This window comes from Canis lupus, chromosome 20, assembly GCF_048164855.1.
Source record: "Canis lupus baileyi chromosome 20, mCanLup2.hap1, whole genome shotgun sequence".
NCBI classification, from domain to species: domain Eukaryota; kingdom Metazoa; phylum Chordata; class Mammalia; order Carnivora; family Canidae; genus Canis; species Canis lupus.
Window position 1 is genome coordinate 57,909,748 of NC_132857.1, and position 18,626 is coordinate 57,928,373.

Below are 18,626 nucleotides of genomic sequence, written 5' to 3' on the forward strand. Positions count from 1 at the left end.
ACCTAATACATTCCTAAAATGCACTTAAAACGTGGTGATAAATTCAATGAGAAAAATCTAACCATTTCATACCGTTTAGTATTAGTAGGTCCACAGTAGATTTGTACTTAATTTAAATGGATTACTTGGTTTCAAATTTTCTGATCACGTGATGATCTATTCTTTCCAGGGTTGAGAATTTTGGTGGTTTTGTATTTTCTACTGAAAATTCCTAGGTGGCCCCTAGTCTGTAGGTACTCTTAATAGGAGGAGACTTAAAAGTACATTTTTCAGAAGGAGTAGCTTTCCTTGAAATTTCTACTGATGGTTGTTGGATCACATAAACTAGTGCTTTTCAAACTGAGGAAGTCCCTATTGTTTTTAGGCATCCTATCAAAGGTCTTTTAATGAAAAGAGTAAGGAACTTCTTGAACCTCCGGGCCTCCTCCTTCTTCTCCTTCCCTCTTAATGTTAAGAACTGTCGCCTAAGGGAATGAATGAATTCTTTCTAAATAAACGGGTCCAGTGGCGCCCTTGAGCATGGGGTGGGGAGAAACACAGATGGGGGTGGGCGGCGGGGGGGGGGGGGGGCTTGTCATAGATTCATTCCTAGAATCACTGGCATGCTCGTGGTAATAACTTTGTTCTGCTGGGAAACTTCTAGGGATCTTTAACAATCTACCATTTTAGTTCGAACTTGGGTTTCTTTACCCCACAAGGCAGCCGAACTGCTCGTGGATAAACAGAACAAAACATAAGGAAGACAGGGAGTTGCAATCAGTGACTAAAGGGGTTTTCTTGGATTCGTGGACACAAAGCTCTAGATGAGATTTGTGCTGCCGGGAAGCCAGAGTACAAGCAAGAAGAGTGAAACAGGAATGAGACCTAAGTAATACGAACAACCTGCAAGAGAAATAGCAAGTGTCTCCTAACGGCAACAAGACGAGAGTTCAGTCCTCCCGTGACAGCAGAATCTCGGAGGCCAAGGTCCTCACTTTTTATTGGTCATAAACTATTTCCCAAACTCCAAAAAGTCTCTTGCTAGTAGCCAGCCGTTGCTTAGAGCGTGCTTGGGATTGCTTAGAACCGATGGGAAAGCTGAGTGCAAGTGTGAGAGTATGAGCGCGTGTGTGGGCGCACACTCGCAGTGCCGGGGGTGGGGAGCAGAGGCCGGGCTAGCCCGATAGAGGTCAGGTGTGAGGGACCCCCCATCCCTCACCTCCCCACACCCCCGCGCTGCACAGGTGCCCGCAAGTCCTCAGAACACACTTAATACACAGTACGGCACTGCGTAGACGGAGGACCCCCCTTAAACATACACTGCACCTGCAAGACAGAGCCAACAGGGCAAGAGATCTTGGACGGGAGAGGAGAAGTGCAGAGACTTCTCACGCCTACCTAGAGCTTTTCTGGACAAGGGAGGAGGTCCTGAGATACACACACATGCAAATACACACATGAGAGTAACACAAAATACTATATATATTATTACAATACATAATATAGAATTTTATACAATTATCTAATGTATCATAGAATACACATACTATAATAATATAATACTTTGTGTTATTTCTATGGTTATATATATATATTTTTAAGATTTTATTTATTTATTCCTAAGACACAGAGAGAGGCAGAGACAGAGACAGAGGGAGAAGCAGGCTCCATGCAGGGATGGAGGCGGGATTCGATCCCGGGATCACGATCTGAGCCAAAGGCAGACGCTCAACCACTGAGCCACCTCGGCGCCCCCATGTTTATATCTTTTAACTCACTGGAGATCATTCTGGAAACCTTATTACCACTTCCTGTTGGCACTACATTACTCAACCCTATTACTGTTGGCACTTTTCAGTCTAGAAACTGCAGGTGTGAGGACTAATCAAGAAGCCAAGTCTCTCCTGCTCCTCAGTGGTGTGAAGGCAGGTTTCTCATCTAGGATGGAGGGAGGTTCACCCCATCCCCAGGGCACGGGCGAGGGGAGGACTCAGAGCTGGGTGGCAAGTGCGCGGGGGCAGGCTGCGCAGGTGCCCTTACCGAGCTAATGTGCTTCTGTGTCTCCTTGACGCGTTTTACTTCCGGCAGGTCAGGGATCGGGATTCCTTGCCCGATGGCTTCCTTGTACTTCACCTGCGGATATAAAAATGCGAACACGTGCATATGTTTGGTTAGAAGCTCTGCAGGTTTTCAAGTCACAATTTAAGCAGTAGAGACTCTGCACTCAGTGTGAACGGGGCCACGGTCCGACTCTGGGTCAGAACAGTGCCGTGGGCAAGGACACCTGGCGTCTCTCCTGGGCGTGAGGGTGGGGCCGAGGGGAGTCCACGCTCACACCGGAACCCCCATCCTTCCCGTGCACGCTGGTGATCTTATACCCAGCGGTTCAGTTGGCTCCGACAGATATGGCCACGTGCACACACGCCGGAAGGCTGAACTGTATTTTCTAACAAGTGACAAGGCATCTCTCCTGACCAAACTCCAGTCAGGGTCCTTTGGATCTTCTCCCCAACTGGGCCCCTGGTCTACTTCTGGGTCTAACTTGGTACCCATGGTTTCAGAAAGCATCCTGCTAATAAGTCAGCTTAGCCAGAGCCCCCTACCCTTGGGACCCCCTTCATCCTTGATACGGGACCAAATTCCGTATCCCACCCGCCCCCCCCAGGCCCCGCCGGGGCACCCTGGCCTGCCACCAGCAAGAACCACATCCGGTAGCCTCAGCCCAAACCCCCCTTACCCTTACATTTTTCTCTAATTTTCTGTTCTCCCCCTTCCTCCTCATCTCCTCCACCCCATCCCTGGTTATAAATCCTTACTCTTCCTGGCAGTGTTTGGAATTGAGCCCAGGCCTATACTGCGACCTCTCTCCCCTACTGCACAAATCTATTTTCACCGCTTTACCCACCACCCAGCTCTGGTTTGCTCCAACACTGACCTCTCCACTTCCCACAGGTAGCCCCCCTTCCTCACCACCAGTACCAGCTGCTTCTGCGACAAAGGTTTTGAGCAGCTCGGCCCTCAAAGTACATGATCAGGGGGAGGCAGAGACACAGCAGTGAGTCCGTGGGGGCGGGGAGGGGTATTTACCAAGCTAATGTGGTCTTGCGTTTGCTTCACTCTCATCATCTCAGGGGTCTTTCCGATCGCAGTGCCCGGCGAGACATCTTCTTTATATAAAACCTGGGCATTCAAGATCAGGACAACGTTATAGAGAAAAGAAAGCCCAGCAATTCCCGGAGGAAGACTAGGAAACATGGCTTCTGTGAACACAAAAGGCACTAGAGAATGTTCTTGGCCACGTGCTGGAGTATCTGATGCCTTCCACGTCAGCACTGGTAACTCCAGCCATATGTACAACACGGGTAACTTTCCAGATCTTGAGATTTAAGATTACTGTACTGTATTAATGCAGGGTGACAAAAACCAGAAAAATGTTGATTTTAAAAGACCCCTCCCGTAGGAAACACAAAATCCATTAAAGAAATGTGAAGTCAGTTATTCTGGGGAAGGGTAGTGAAAGAAATCACAATGTCAAAAAGAAATCCATCTTCGTAGAACAAGACAACACACGTTACTGCTCTGGGATTAAAAAAATTAAAAAGGAAGAAAAGTTACTTTGTTAGCAGATTTAAGTTGTTATTTCAAATGGTCTCTGCACTGATGGTTTTCGAGCAAAGTATGGGAAATTGTAACAACTGCTAGTATTAACTGCTGAGGTTAGATGTTAATGGTCTGAATCAACGGGAGGCTAGCATAATTTTAAAGAGGAGAATAGAATTATTAGGTTAGCATTAAATGGAAGATAAATAGTAAATATACCGAGCTGAAATTCTTTTGATTTTCTTTAACACGCAGTATTTCTGGCGTGTCTTGAACAACTGTAATTTTTCCTTTACTGTTTTTAAGGTCACACTGGTATTGGAGCTATGAAGAAAGAGTAAACATCTTGTTAAGATTTCAACATTTTAAAATATATTTTAAGTTGTCTCTATTGTGTAAGGGAATTTAAAATCCAAATTAAAACAAAACCCAAATATCTATGCCACAATAATCACTGTCTGAGAGCCAAAAGGGATTTCTTTAATAAGAATTCTATAAAAAAAATTTTTTTGGTCCCTAAAAAATGGTAAAGTGTCAAGTTATATATATATATATATTTTAAAAATGCATCCCTTCTTGAATTCATTTTGAAAAAGACAGATGTCACCACTAGTGGGAGGTGGAGACAGTTCACGTGCAGTGACATGAAGCCACTAACCAAGCAGCAGTGGGTCTTTAACGCTATGATTTGGGATTGAACCAGAAGGTGATCCTGGAGAAGAACGTTTCCTGGGCCACGGGTGGGGGCTGTGCAGGCTGCTCCACAGCCCTTGCAGGCGGAGGCCCAGGTGTGGAGCCCAGGGGCACCCACCGTGCCCACCGCGCCCCGGGTATCAGTGCGCCGTGTCTTAGGTTCAATGAAAACTTACAAGGCTGAAGTTCTTTTGGTTCTCCCGGACTCTCTGCATCTCTGGGGTATCCAAAACAGTCTCATAATAGGACATGCATTTCTCTGCATCTTCTTTGTATTTTTTCTGAGAACAGATTCCAAAAAATAGGGACGGTGAATACCACAGGAACACGGGCCAAGGGGACCTAAAACTGCCCTTCCTGGTTAGCTGGAGGTAAGTCCTCTGTCATGGGTGCTAGCTCTAAAGCAGAGCCCTCTCTTGGTCAGTGAGTGCCATGCCTTCTCCCCCCCCCCCCCCCCGAAAACTGAGCATGGACATTTATTTTATTTTAATTAACTATAAAAGGTCTTATTTATTTATTCATGAGAGACACACAGAGAGAGGCAGAGACACAGATGGAGGGAGAAGCAGGCTCCCTGCAGGAGCCCGACGTGGGACTCGATCCCAGGACCTGGAGTCACACCCTGAGCCTCAGGCAGACGCTCCAGTGCTGAGCCCCCCCCTCCCCCCGCCCCCTGCCCCCACCGGGCATCCCTGAGCCACAGGGCCTTTAATGAAACCCACTATCGTGGCAAAGACAGCAGCAGAAGACCCTTGCTGGCTGGCCCACAGCAGGAAGGTGACAGACTAGCAGGCTCCTGACAGCGGGGAGCCTCCTGTGAGCTGGACACCGGGTCCTTAGTCAGGGGCCAGACTCCCACGGCAGGTGGAGCAGAGCAGGAGGTTAAGAGGCTCCAACAGGCCTCTCTAACGCTGGCCTTAGCAGGTGACGGGAAGGTTCTCCCTGAGCTGCCAACAGCTGTGCTCGGGGATGCTGGCCTCAGGACCCAAGCGGCAGGAGGACCAGCAGGCGCGGGCAGCTGTGGCCCCACAGCACTGGGGTCTCCACGACACAGGTCCGGGGCCCCGCGACAACTCACCCGCGGCCATGGCCTAGGCTGGCCGTCATCCGGCCGACGGGCTGCAGAGGCCCCAGGCATCTGCCCCACGAAGCCTGTGGGCCCCACGTGGCCACAGGAGCCCTGAGCACACGGGAGGGCTGCACCCGCCGGAGCGTCTCGCCCCCCGCCCCCCAAGCTGCGGCCTCCATCACCTTGGTTCTGCCGCAGCACAGGTGTCCATGGCCAGGTTTGGGGCCTGCAGGCATGAGACACAGCCTGGTGCCTGGGGGCCACGTGCCAGCGCTGACCCCACTCTCCTCCACTAGGCTGGGAGGCTGAGCACTGACTCTGCCCTGGAGCCAATGGCCCTTCGCCGCCGCTGTCCCTTCACTGGTCTCCCAGCTTTATGTGGCTCCGGGGTCTCCCTCCTTTCCGGGAAGTTTGGGCGGGGAGGGCTGAGGAACCCAGCTACTGTTGCCAGGGGATAAAACCACTCTCTAGGTCCCCTTCACCTAAACTAAAATCACGAATTACATTTACGGCTGAGAGATTCAGTCTACTCAGAGATAACAAAGAACCAATAAGAGATTTCAGCTTAGACTTTGAATGGGAAGCCAGTTAAAACAAAAATTTCTGGAAGGAAAGAAGAGTTCACCACTTTCCTTATTCAGGAAAAAAAAATCCCCTGAATGACTCCTCTTAGTTATGCAAACGTAAGGCAAACAGTTCTCACGGCCCGGGAGGGGGGGTTAGACCTCCTTTTCTTTTCCTTTTATTTTCTTAAGGTTAAGCAGAAGCTGCCTGTCCTGGTTTGCTGAGCTAGTGCTAGACCCTAGGAGGGTGCTGAGTTGGTACTTGGAACCTGGGGGTGTTCTGAGTCCTGGGCCCCTGGCATTAGAAAATACTCAGTATATTACCCTGAATTCATAGGCCCATTCACACTGCTTGCATTAACCCCCAGGACGAGACTTGGAGGTTATAAAATACCTACTTTTCACTGAAAACCGAGCAGCAGTTTTGTAGAAAGCACCAGCACCCCTACGTCACTCAAAGGGAACCACTCATCTAAATTGGGAAGGAAGACAGCTGCCTGGGCATATCCAAGGACTTGAGGAACTAGGCCGAGGAAAGCTCCAAGAGAACCGAGTAAGGCCTGCACTCTGCGGTTTTCCTTAAGGACTGGCTCCAAAGGCTCAGGGCCATGTGGCTGGCAAGCCTCGCTCAGCCTCAAGAATGCTGGCCTCCCTCAATGAACACCACCTGGTAGTTTGGGTCCCAGATAATTTTGGTAATAAAATGCTTCCCCGTCCCCCCAAAAAGGTTCATTTTTCCCTTTGAATATATCTGTTTCTTAAATAAACCATTCTCCAGTGATAACTATTTTTTCCATGTCTAGTTTTATGATATAAAATTACATGTTGTTAATGAAGGATTTAAACCCATGATTCCCCTGATCCAACTGGCCATTGACAGATCGCCTGTGAAGATTTACCACACACACACACACACACACACACACACACACACACCCCAACCAACAAATCAACAAACAAAAACAGATGTCCAGGGCCTACATCAGGCTCATTAGCTTCAAAATTCCAAGGTGGGGCCAGGAAAATGACATGCCCAGGGGTTTATAAAGCACAGCCTGGTCGTGTCACTATAGCTTTGTAGCTCACGACTCAGAAGACAAGCAAAAATTCTAATCTGAAGCTACTTAAATTGCACACCCCTGATATCACCAAGTATCAAAACAAACAAGAGCAGATCCTGCTGTATAAAGAACATCGTACCTTCCCTCATTGCTCAGTTATCCCTCATGGAGGAACCAGGGTTAGATTGCCTGGTTGCTGTTGATGACATAGGTCAATCTGATTGAGGAGACTGGTAATCCTGATACGGGATGTCTACTTTGTTTCTTCCAGAGTTGCACACACATCTTACATCCACAATATAGGAGATTTTACATGTTCAAATATTGATTCATTACCACGCGTGGTACCAAGTAAGAGTTCTTCAGTACCTTCAAGTTCCCTCACACAGTCTCCATTAGTTTTGATACAGAAACCTCACCTCGGACTCAAACTTGCATCACAGATGAACCCTTCCTCCTTTACTGGGCAACACTGTGACTTGAAAGAGCCTACTCAGGTATTAGTGGAAAAACTTACTCTTCATGCTTGGGGTCTAGGAGTAATATTGAGATGAACATCCTTACCTGGCTTGAAAGGTTCTTGACTTGCTGGGCATGAATGATCTCCGGAGTATCAACCACAGAAGTGAAATTGGCTTTCTCCATTTCTGCTGACTGCTTATACTTAATCTGCAAAAGAACACCCAACACTTGGGTAAATGTCTACCATGTATATATTTGGTTTCATTTGATTGAGAAGTGGTATTTCTTTTCCAAAAGGGTTCATTCATTTGAGGCCCTCTCTCTATATATTTTTCCTATTGTGTTCATAGCTTTATACTAAAGAGTGAGATTCAGAAAGGTTGAGTCCTGATTGTGGAAAGACTTACTATCTAGTATCTAGGGGCTGGGGAGGAGGGGAGGAGAGAAGTAGTGGGAGAGGAACCAGATAATCAACAGATAGTGAGGTGGGGATTCTTCACATATGTTAAGAGCTGGGAGCTGGACAAAAAAACAATGTGGGATGTTAAAAACTACCTTTTATATTTAGGTCTTGAAAGGAGGGAAAGAACGAACTCCCAAAATGTTCTAAGCAAGGAATTCTTGGTGCTGACTGCTGGGGCTGGTGGGGGGTGTACTGACTAAAAACAAGACCAGGATATCTGAATCTGCCCCAGCCTCAAGCTCCCCGACTCCTGCCCTTTTCTCTGAATGTCTTCTGTTGCCACAGACTCAGAAAGACGGATGTAAAGAGGGTCCCTGCTCCAGAATGGATTCCACCAGACAGATGTTTAAAAATGCCACTATACACATATGACTGTCAACCAACCAAGTAAGATAATAGAAGGACAACACCGTGTCCCTGTAATCATTTTATTTTTTTATTTTTTTATTTTTTTTTAAGATTGACACGAATAGAACCACTGACCTGACTGGCAATATCAGTAGCATTCCTGGCCCTCATGAAGTCAGGAGTTTCATTGGCCATGGCATTCAGGCCTCTTCCTTTGACTTCCAGCTCCAAGTCTCTCTTATATTCTTTCTGTAGTAGCATTGAAACGAGTTACCTACCTTCCACAACTGGGTGGTAAATACACAGTGACTGTGATTCCACATAATACACCACTACTTGGTTGCTGGTGACCTTTGCCATTCCCTGTGGTCAGATGCAGCAGTGACCACAGAAACCCATTCTACTCGTGATAACACGTAAGGCTTCATTCTGAATACTTTTTAGCAATCTCTACTTAGAAAATCAAAATAAAATGGAAATTTTAAATCCGGTTTGCTCCATAACTAGTGTTGAACTTAGGGGTACAATATTGTAATGTGGTGTTTTAGTTTAAGTGAGGACATCCAATGGATCATGGTTAAATCAAATACTACTAGATAAATAACAGATTATGGTAGTCACTAGACACAAACTGTTACAATAGCAACTCATCAGACATTGAGATCTATTTTATTTTATTTATTTTTTTTAAGGGTTTAATTTTTTTTTAATTTATTTATGATAGTCATATAGAGGGAGAGAGAGAGGCAGAGACATAGGCAGAGAGAGAAGCAGGCTCCATGCACCTGGAGCCTGATGTGGGATCCGATCCCGGGTCTCCAGGATCGCGCCCTGGGCCAAAGGCAGGCACCAAACCGCTGCGCCACCCAGGGATCCCTGAGATCTATTTTATTTAACAGTTAATAACCATGTTGGATATGGAATTTGAAATTAAAAATTCTTTTTCCCTCTTACCTTTTTTCGTGTAACTTGCTAGGAAGGAGAAACTGCTCTCTTAACTACATGCATGCGGTTGCCTGCGGGCCTACCTCATTGAGGATTTGAGTGGCGTTCTTTGCTCTCAGCATGTCAGGTGTGTCTTCCATTTCACTGAGACCCTTCCCGCGGATGCTTTCCTCTAGATCTTTCCTGTATTCTTTCTGTATCACAAAATAAAAGCAAACACCACTGACAAGAAAGCCTGGATTGTTCTTCTTAGGTGAAGAGCCCAAAGACAAAAGAACCCCTTCCAATTTTAAGTAGTTACAGTTTAGTGATTAAAGATATGCATAAAGGCAGGGAATCAGCTTCAACAGTTAATATTAAATAAGGAGCTAGTCATTAATAGGATGCTAAGGTAAGCACATTTCATTAGGTATTCAATTAAAAAATGAGAAGAATTAATCCGGGTGAGAGACTAGGTGGTAATACCAAACACATGTGAACCCAACTTGAAACCCACAGAAGTTAGATGGTGATGAAAATGGTAGAAGGAACACATTGATGAGCGTCATTAGTGCATTTATTGGGATCAAGAGGGAAAGAAGAGACCAAGTGGGCACTACCTCGCTGGCTATTTTGGTTGCATATTTGACATGTAATAAAGCTGGCGTGACCTCCAGGCCCGTGAGGTTTCTGCCTTTAATGGACTCTTCATACTCTTTCCTATATTCTTTCTAATGTGAGTGGGAAGGAAAACAGAAATTAAAAAAAGAATCTTTATTACAACTCATTTCTCAAACCTAGGAAGAAAAAAAATCACAACATTGTCCTTCCACGTATGGTCCCTTAACTGGATCATCGTTTTTGCTAAAGGTCACATATTTGAAAAGTTTCTGATTGTTCTGGAAATATTTTGTCTACAACAAACAGCCTCAAGGAGACTCAGGGGTGGAGCAGCTTTGTTAGGCTCATTCAAATGTCTAACACGCAGCTGGTGCTACTGCCCCACCGACGTCTCACAACAGGGAAGGACAGTGGAAGGACACATGTGCTACCAAGACTCTGAATCCATTGTCATCTCTCCTGAGGCAACAAAAGATTTTACTCCTGAACTAAAAGTAAGTAAGGGCAAAATAACAATGCAGAGAAAGAAGAGCCTGACAGCAAGAAATGCAAATTTGGCCCTTTTCATAATCATGACTTATTATTTTTAATCTCTGAATAGACACGGTGGACAATAAAATGGAAAAATCCTATGATTTTGTCTTCCATTGAGAGAGTCACAACCTCCTCCCCTCCCCCATCTCCTCTCCAATCCCTGGACTAGGTAATCTCACTGGGGACTTGGAATAAATGTTGGAACCCCATTTCTATAATTTTTAATTGATATAATTTTAAATTTACAGAAAAGTTCTAAGACTATGTTAAACTTTTCATTATTTGGACTTCTTTGCACCAGAAAGCGCCGCAAAGTGGTACTCTATTAACAGCCATTTATCTTTATAGTTGGAGATATGCCCCATGAAGGAGAGGTAAAAAGCAGTCCAATGTAAGTCTGCTTCCCAATGAAAACAGACTTCCTAAAATTCAAAATAAGATTCCATTCTTTTCTGCTGTTGGTTAAAAAGGGGAAAAAATTTTTTTAGATGCTTCTCTATACATTTCTAAAATAGCAAATATGGCATCTTGACATCTGATATTTTGATAAACATCTTGATCATTACTCTTTTGTTTGGCTTGGAACTTCCTATTAAGAGCAATCGAAAGCCAATGGTGGGTCAGGTCTTTGCAGAGGGAACTTTTCATTTATCAGAGACAAATTCATATCACATTCAATATAATTTGTTTCAAAGAATAGTTTGTTATATTCTAATGCTATGAAAATGAGAGTTGAAATAAAACATTTATGGTAAATATTTACTATTCAGAACGTTTAGTATAGTCGAACCATAAGATTTCTGAGATGGAAAAATTTTAGTGACCACAGGTTAAAAAGTTCCATGACCTACAACCAGAACAGAAGGCTGGAGACATGTGTGCAGAGCTTGTTTTTAACAGCTCGATGGTATATTTCTTGTGTGGTGTATTCTTTAGGACTTACGCCACTTTGCATCTGCTGAGACTCTTTGGCGGTGATGTACGTTGGTGTTTCAAAGTCCAACATTGGCTTTCCTCGTTCCTTTTCATACTTTTCTTTGTATTTCACCTAGTGGGGAAAAGCTTTATTAGATAGATCTCCTCTGGTCAATTCTCAGAGACCAGTTTAGGGATAGTATTTTTTTTAACTGCTATGTTAGTCCATTTGGGTGGCATTTCACGGTCATTCAAAACAGGTTCCTGTTGTGTTTCAGATCTAGAACCTTTTTGTTGTTGCCTGGGAGAAAACACCGTTACTGTCTGCAAGGCAGAATCAGGATTTGTGCTCAATTTCAATCCTTTGTCTCAAAGGATTACTGCAGAAGAACCAGCTGAGAGAAAGGCCGAGGTAAGGAAATGCAGTGGGAAAGTCACCCATCAGAGAAGGTCGGCCAAGATCGGATACGTGTAGATGTGAACGGTGTAACCGCAGCATCTGTCAATATTTCTAAGAAATATCTCCAGTTTTTCTTCCATGAGGACTTTTACTGGAGACCTGGGGTCTCAGTTTGAGAGAGAACACATACAACTTTCTTTATATGTCAATAATTGGATCTAGGTCACAACCCAACCATTGAATATGTGACCACATATTCAATGCAGCCAATAAAAGTTCATATAAAGATGAGAACTAGTTTATACATCAACCAACTTACTAATAAATCTGGCATTCTCAAAAGATCCCCAGTGCAATTTCACAAATACAATGTTCTCATCATTACAAATACATGTCCCAATCCAAAGGAGGTTGCAGCCACATGATTAGGACTGGGGGCAGCCCACAGATATTCAGAAATGGAAAGTCAGAGGCAGAGGCCCTTGTTCATACAGCATCTTCATGGCAATGCTCCATCTCAGCAATCTTTCTGAAAATAGAGACCTGGGGGGCACGGGCTGCTTCACAGCTGACATGAAGACACTCCTAGTCAGCCCTCTCAGTTAATGCCCAACAGGAGACCTAAATAAGTTATATGATAGCAAACTCCTTCTCGGAGTCCTTTCTTTTGAGAGTCTTAATTATTTTACAATTTTCAATTCCTTAAGTACCCAGATACTACAGTGGTAGGTCCAATCATGTCATTTCTCTGCTCAAAATCCTCCTAAGGCTATCACACCATTGCAAGGTTTCCCAAGTGGGGGTGCTGACCCATGAGAGCACTGGGGTTACTGGAAGGGCTCTGTCCCCCTTCCTGTAAAATAATCTTCATGCTTCCTGCCCCTGTCAGTGATCTGAGTAACACACACTGCAGTGTACAAGCACTATTTCTCTAATACGTGTTGATGCTGTTTTTATAGTATAAAATTTTATTTCAAAATGCTGCTAAATTCCAAGCTCCCTTATACCTTAAAAAAAAAAAAAGATTTTATTTATTTGCTCATGAGAGACACAGAGACAGGCAGAGACACAGGCAGAGGGAGAAGCAGGCTCCATGCAGGGAGCCTGACATGGGATTCAATCCTGGGGCCCCGGGGTCACGCCCTGAGCTGAAGGCAGGCGCTCAACCACTGAGCCACCCAGGGGCCCTCCAAGCTCCCTTATGTCTTTGGACATTTCCGTCCAGCAATGGTTACTAAAAACCGTAACTACCAATCTGAGAGGAATTCAGCAACATTGTTGACACTGCCACTGAGTATGCATCAGGAAAAGGTCCTGAGTGACTTACTATGCTCTGTAATTCTGTGGCCTCCTTTAGATGAAGCTGCTCCAGATTGTCAGGTATCGTGTGGTAGTGCCCTTTACTCTTCTCATAGTTCTTCTTGTACTGGTACTGAGGGGAAGAGGGCCGAAAAGGCACATTGGTGGAAAGCTGCTCAGCATTTCTGCTTTTCCTCGTAAGGTTAGACATTTACACAGCAGCAGCATCAAGACCAAACTAAAACCAGCAAACACTAAGTGGGGGGTTACAAAACCGCATCAAAGGAGGGAGACCCACGTTCAGTACTGACAGTGAATAAAGGACGGTAAACACTGCGATACACGGCATATTCAAAGGAGGTTTTAAAAATCAAGAAGTGAAAGATATTATTCCAAACCATGATTCTATGTCCTTAGAAGGAGAGAAGGGCTTTCGTTAACTGGAAAATAAAAAGTTTAAATATTTTAAGAATAAAAGCATTTTTCTATTCTGAGAGGGGTCACAGTACGTGGGGACTTGATAGACAAATGTTGTAATTTGGAAAAATGCACTCAAACAAAGTAAATCTAGTGTCCCAGGAGCAGAGAAGGGGACAGAAGTATGTAGTAAGCGCAGCACACACACGGGTGAAACATGCTGGTTCCGGAGCAAACGACTGAGCTTACAGAACTGGCAAGCTGGCTTGTACTCAGCACATGGTTCATTATCAGCGATTCCTTCATGTCAGTCACAGGCTTGTGAAGTTTCTTCAGGTCAGCCTTATATCTCACCTGCGTGTGAAGCAGTAAGAGTGAAATCACATGAATGGGGACCATAAGCAGTACTAACGGAAGCCATGGTAAGACCCCCCTCCCGACATGCAGGCTGGAGATGGGGAGGAAGGGCCACACGCCTCGTTCACAGGAGCTCAAAAGCAGAAACAACTCGGGTGTCCACCAGCAGATGAATCAGCGGGCACACACCACGGGATGTGGCTGAGTCATAAGAGGAGATGTAGTTCTGACAAATGCTTCCACAGGGGTGAACCCTGAAAACATTATGCTAAGTCAAGCCAGACAGACAAAAGGACAAGTGTTGTATGATTCCACTGATGTCAGATTCTCTAGGAGGCGAACTCACAAAGTAGGTTATCGAGGTTACAAAGGCTGTGGGGAGAGAGAAGTGGAGAGCTAGGGCTTAAGAGGCGCAGAATTTCTGTTTGGGGAGATGGAAATAATGGCAGTAGCTGGACAGCACTGTAAACGTGACCGATGCCACTCAGCGGTACGTCTATTTGTTTATGTTAGCAACCTCCGCGTCCAACGTGTGGCTCAAAGTCACGACCCCCGAGATCAAGAGTCTTACGCTCTCCTGACTGAGCCAGCCAGGGGCCCCTCAACTGCACATTTAGAAATAGTTAAAATGGCAAATTTCACGTTATATATTTTACCCCAATTAGAGAAAACAAACAGACCATACCTCACTTGCGAGATTGTTAGCATCTTTCATGACTTTGTAGAGCTGGCTGTCTTTTGGGTTGTATTTTGGTGTTTTGCCCTTCTCTTTGTTGAAATTTTCTCGGTATTTAACCTAACAGCAAATGCAAAACTCCAAATTATTTCTCAACATCAATTAACTCAAAAACTGAGAAATGGAGGAACTAGAAATACAAAAGAATATGTTACATATAAAGCAATCATATAACTTATTATCCACACTAGGATACTCTTAAAAGTAATAGTTAACATAACCAGTAGTTACGTTGGGGCAACATGCAGTCGGGAATAGGACTGGGCGCTATCGTATTTGCCTTGCTCATTTTTATATTATCCAGGAGTGGGAAAGATAACCACCTCTTTTTAATGCGAAATAAAAGTAAGTGGAAAAGGCTAAAGGCTTTAGGCTACCTTCAGTGACCTCATGAATTTGATTTGGAGCCTTCGGACCCTGTTCCAAGTGGCATGTTCTAGAGGGAAGGGATGGGTGTGCACAGAAGTAGATCCTTCCACAAAGTTCTATAGCATTCGACGTGTTCCAACACAAAATCAACAGAAAAGAGTGTGACCTTGGTCAGTCCCCCGGGGGTAAGGTCAAGAAGGCAGATGAGAGAGAGAGGTGCTAGCTTGCTGGGGTCAGTCTTACATCACTGAGGGGTACATTCGTGTTCTTCAAAGGCCTCATCACAGAGGCGTTGTAAGGTGTGGCCCTGCGCCTCTGCAGTATTCTCCCCAAGCATCATCAGGCGGGGACGTCAGGATGGGGGAGGCCCACACGTAAGGAAGCCCTGGGCCCGGGGCCACACGGAGAAGCTATAACCCCGAGGCGAGGCTTCCACAGGAAGTAAAGCTTCTCCGCATCTCAGGTTTCACTTAGGACGAGAAATGCGGGTCATGAAATAATCACGGGGCACTGAGAGGTAGGAAGACAGAGTGGACTTGCTTGATCAATGTGATTTCATTGAATGAAAGGGAGAACAGGTAAACAGGTAAAACAGCTGAAGATGACTTATGGGAAAATTCTACAGGACAAGGCATTTCCCCTCAGCACCCTGGACACACCCCAAACTGTGTTTATTTATCCACGGACGTCAAGCCTGAGGAGGTTGGTTCACCCCCCAGTTCTGAGCGCAGTCATGCAATATACGGATGCTGCATGAAGAATAAAGGGGGCTGCATCTGGCTGGGTTCTAGAAGTTGGAATGTCACAACTCGCGCCTGTTAAGTTCCCACAGGTGACTCAGGGACGAATTCCGCCCCTGGAATGTAATCTCACTGCCTGAGGCTCCAGCAGGACCTTGCAGGCTGATGTGTTTGCTCCACGCAGACAGTGAAGCACAGACATCTAGAGACACCCCAACAGATGGAGGAGCGGAGAATGAGCAGAGCCTGTGGATGTCCGGGAGGGACAGGAGAGAAGGCCCACTCGAACCCTCTCACTTGTCAAAGCTCAGGAGAGCCCATCAAATCCTGAGCATCTCTTCCGTTGCTGCTTCTGCACTTCCGTGCTGGGGGTCACGCCGTCCTGCAAGGTTTGTCACATGAGAGCGGCCAACTGCCCATCTGTATTATTACCTGGCTGCTCAGCTTGGCTGCCTTCTTGGCCATTTCGATGTCTGGGCGACCAAGCATGCTCAGCCCATGGCTGCCTTCCTTGCGGTGCTTGGCTCTGTACTCCACCTGCATCAAAGACCACCGAAATGGGCAACTCGTTCTAAGAGGTGGGCCTTGTACCACCTGGGGGCAGTGACTTCTGGGCAGCAGGGACATGTCAACCCCACGCTTACCTCACTGGCCTGTTTGGCTGCCTGCGTGGCCTTCTTGATGTCTGGCCGGTCAGCCACCGTGGTGTAATGCAGGTTTTCTTTGGCATCTTTTTTGTAAGCGACCTTTATTTAGAGAGAAAGAAATGTTTACTCACGTGTGGGAGACATGCTGTCTTTAAAAGAGTCCTCATAGAACACAAAGGAACTTTTTTATTAAAACCAAGCCAATTTTTAAAACTACCACCCACTGGATGCCTGGTATGCACCAATTCGGGATCCGCTGGCTCACTGGGACCCCTGGGAGTGTAGACAGAGGGAACTTACATTGCTCTGCTTCTTGGCCACCTCCATAGCATGTTTCACATCTGGGGGCTCCAGCATGATGGAGTAGTTGGATTTTCCTTTCTCCTTGACAAACTTCTTTTTGTAATTTGTCTAAACAGAGCCAGAAGTACTTGTGTGAGCAGAGGAATCCGGGAAAAGAACTGTTTTAACTTGAAGACCTGTGAGATCTCCAGGAAAAAACACGGCTCCCATTTTGACATCAGTCTGGAACCCAGGCCTCTGGTCCATAATCTAGCTCCTCCTCGTCATTTCTGCCCTGGAACCCAACGCTTGAAACGCAGCGGCCTTTGGAGAACTGACTGCAAGCCAACAGACTCTTTCATTGACCATTTCCAGCTTTACAAAATACGTAGAACCAAAGAGGGCTCATAAAAATACAACAGCAAGATTATCGAAGCATTATTGCTAAGGACGGAGGGCAGGGATTTTACTTCTCTAAGACCGTTCAGCAGCTTAATGGTAGAGAGGCCGCTGTTACTCAGCAACGTGTCCTCGTCTCAACGCTGGGCTGCTAACACCCACCCTACGCTGTGGACGACCCATCCCGCCGCCGCGGGAGGCCTCGTAATGCCGGGCCCTCCATGGACACAGCGGCACCGACAGTGGTGAGGGCCAAGCGCCACACACGAAAGCCCTTGCAGCCAAGAGCTTGTGCCGGGTTGGCCCGGATCCCGAGGTACCGCAGGCTCGCAGCTGGGCACTTACGTCGCTGACGTGCTTGGTCACTTCCTTGACGTGGATGGTGTCCCTGGTCTCCGGCAGTGTCGTGTACGAGCCCTGGGCCAAGTGCTTCTTGACGTAGTCCTTGTACTTGTTCTGCGGGAACCCACAGAGGGCCTGTTAGGGCGTGTGCCTCGGGCCTGGCCGGGCGGAGGGGGCCACGGGGGGGGGGGGTGGGTACCTCGGACACCAGGCGGCTGACGGTCTTCGCCAGGAGGATCTGAGGAGTGTCAGGCACAGCGTGGCAGGACCCTCGTTCCTTGACATGCTTCTCTTTGTATTTCAGCTGCAGGGGGTAGAGTCCTGCTTTGGTCCCTGGCCCGTGGGTGTGTGTTCAGTCCCCGAGCCCTGGGTAGAGCTCAGGACACGGAACCACGGTCGCAGCCCACGAGGGACTCGCTCAAGGCTGCGACATGGGAACCTCAGGGAACACACCGCAGAGACTTCGGCTCTTGCCGTGGGGCCTTCCTAGCAGGCAAGTGGGCCTGGCCCGGGTTCGGAGGGCTCTGCGGAGGCGGTGGCCACCCGGGCACGCGGGAAGCATACGGCCCCACGGAAGCAGCGTCCCTTGGGGAAGGCAGTGGGCCTCCGGCCCCAGCCCTGCTGCACCTCCGTGTCCCTGGAGGGCGGCCACCCGCGGCCCTGCTGTGCCACTGTGGGGGCCGGCCCCCCGGGGCCAGGGCCCCACTTGCGACGGTGCAGCAGCACCTGTGTCCCTCTCAGGGGTACAGCCCTGGTACTTACGTCACTCTCTATCACAGAATTCCTCAGGGCCAGCACCATGTCTTTGTCGTCGGTCACAGACAGCTTGCAGCCCTTAAGGAATTCTCGGTCCAGCTTGTACTCAAACTGAAAGACAGAATAGAGGCCGACGGGGAAGCCAGCAGTTAATTTAATCTGTAGGGGACCCTCCTTTCCAGGGCACTGCAGGGACTTGCTGCTGAAACAGGGCAGAGGCTTCTGGGCACTCCCCCCAGCCCAGAAACCACCCCCCAGCCTCCTCACCCCCGACCCCCCCCAGCCCCACACCTGCTTACCCCCATCCCCCCACATCCCCCCAGCCTGCTTTCCCCCCATCCCCACAGCCAGGAACCCCCCCCCGGCTTGCTCACCCCCATCCCCCCCAGCCCCACAGCCAGGACCCCACCATACCCGGCCTGCTCACCCCCAGTCTCCCCCCAGCCCTGCAGCCAGGACATCCCCCCAAGCCTGTTCACCCCCCATCACTCCCCAGCCCCACAGCCAGGACTCCCCCACGGCCTGCTCACCCCCATTTCCCCGAGGACTGTGCAGCAGGTGCACGGCCCAGCTGGGAGGCCGGTGGAGGCAGGTCGAGCCCCCCCCCCCCCCCCCCCCCGAGCTCAGGTGAGTTAGGGGCTCGCGCAGCC

At 47.5% G+C, this 18,626-nt stretch overlaps 1 protein-coding gene across 24 annotated transcripts in view; it reads right to left on the reverse strand.

The window, feature by feature from the left end:
• Positions 1-18,626, reverse strand: part of NEB (nebulin) — a 200,919-nt gene that overhangs the window by 16,050 nt on the left and 166,243 nt on the right. For 22 of the 24 annotated variants that reach the window (XM_072789183.1, XM_072789205.1, XM_072789204.1 and 19 more), the window contains 18 exons: positions 17,983-18,087; positions 17,420-17,524; positions 17,224-17,334; positions 16,498-16,608; positions 16,195-16,296; positions 15,983-16,087; positions 14,391-14,501; positions 13,598-13,702; positions 12,960-13,064; positions 11,261-11,365; positions 9,783-9,893; positions 9,267-9,377; positions 8,374-8,487; positions 7,530-7,634; positions 4,449-4,553; positions 3,799-3,903; positions 3,067-3,159; positions 2,020-2,112 (listed from right to left, as the gene is read on the reverse strand). In XM_072789183.1, the coding sequence (XP_072645284.1) occupies positions 2,020-2,112; positions 3,067-3,159; positions 3,799-3,903; positions 4,449-4,553; positions 7,530-7,634; positions 8,374-8,487; positions 9,267-9,377; positions 9,783-9,893; positions 11,261-11,365; positions 12,960-13,064; positions 13,598-13,702; positions 14,391-14,501; positions 15,983-16,087; positions 16,195-16,296; positions 16,498-16,608; positions 17,224-17,334; positions 17,420-17,524; positions 17,983-18,087 (1,902 nt within the window). The remainder of the gene's footprint in view (positions 1-2,019; positions 2,113-3,066; positions 3,160-3,798; positions 3,904-4,448; positions 4,554-7,529; positions 7,635-8,373; positions 8,488-9,266; positions 9,378-9,782; positions 9,894-11,260; positions 11,366-12,959; positions 13,065-13,597; positions 13,703-14,390; positions 14,502-15,982; positions 16,088-16,194; positions 16,297-16,497; positions 16,609-17,223; positions 17,335-17,419; positions 17,525-17,982; positions 18,088-18,626) is intronic. The other 2 variants (XM_072789189.1, XM_072789188.1) reach the window with 2 other exon arrangements.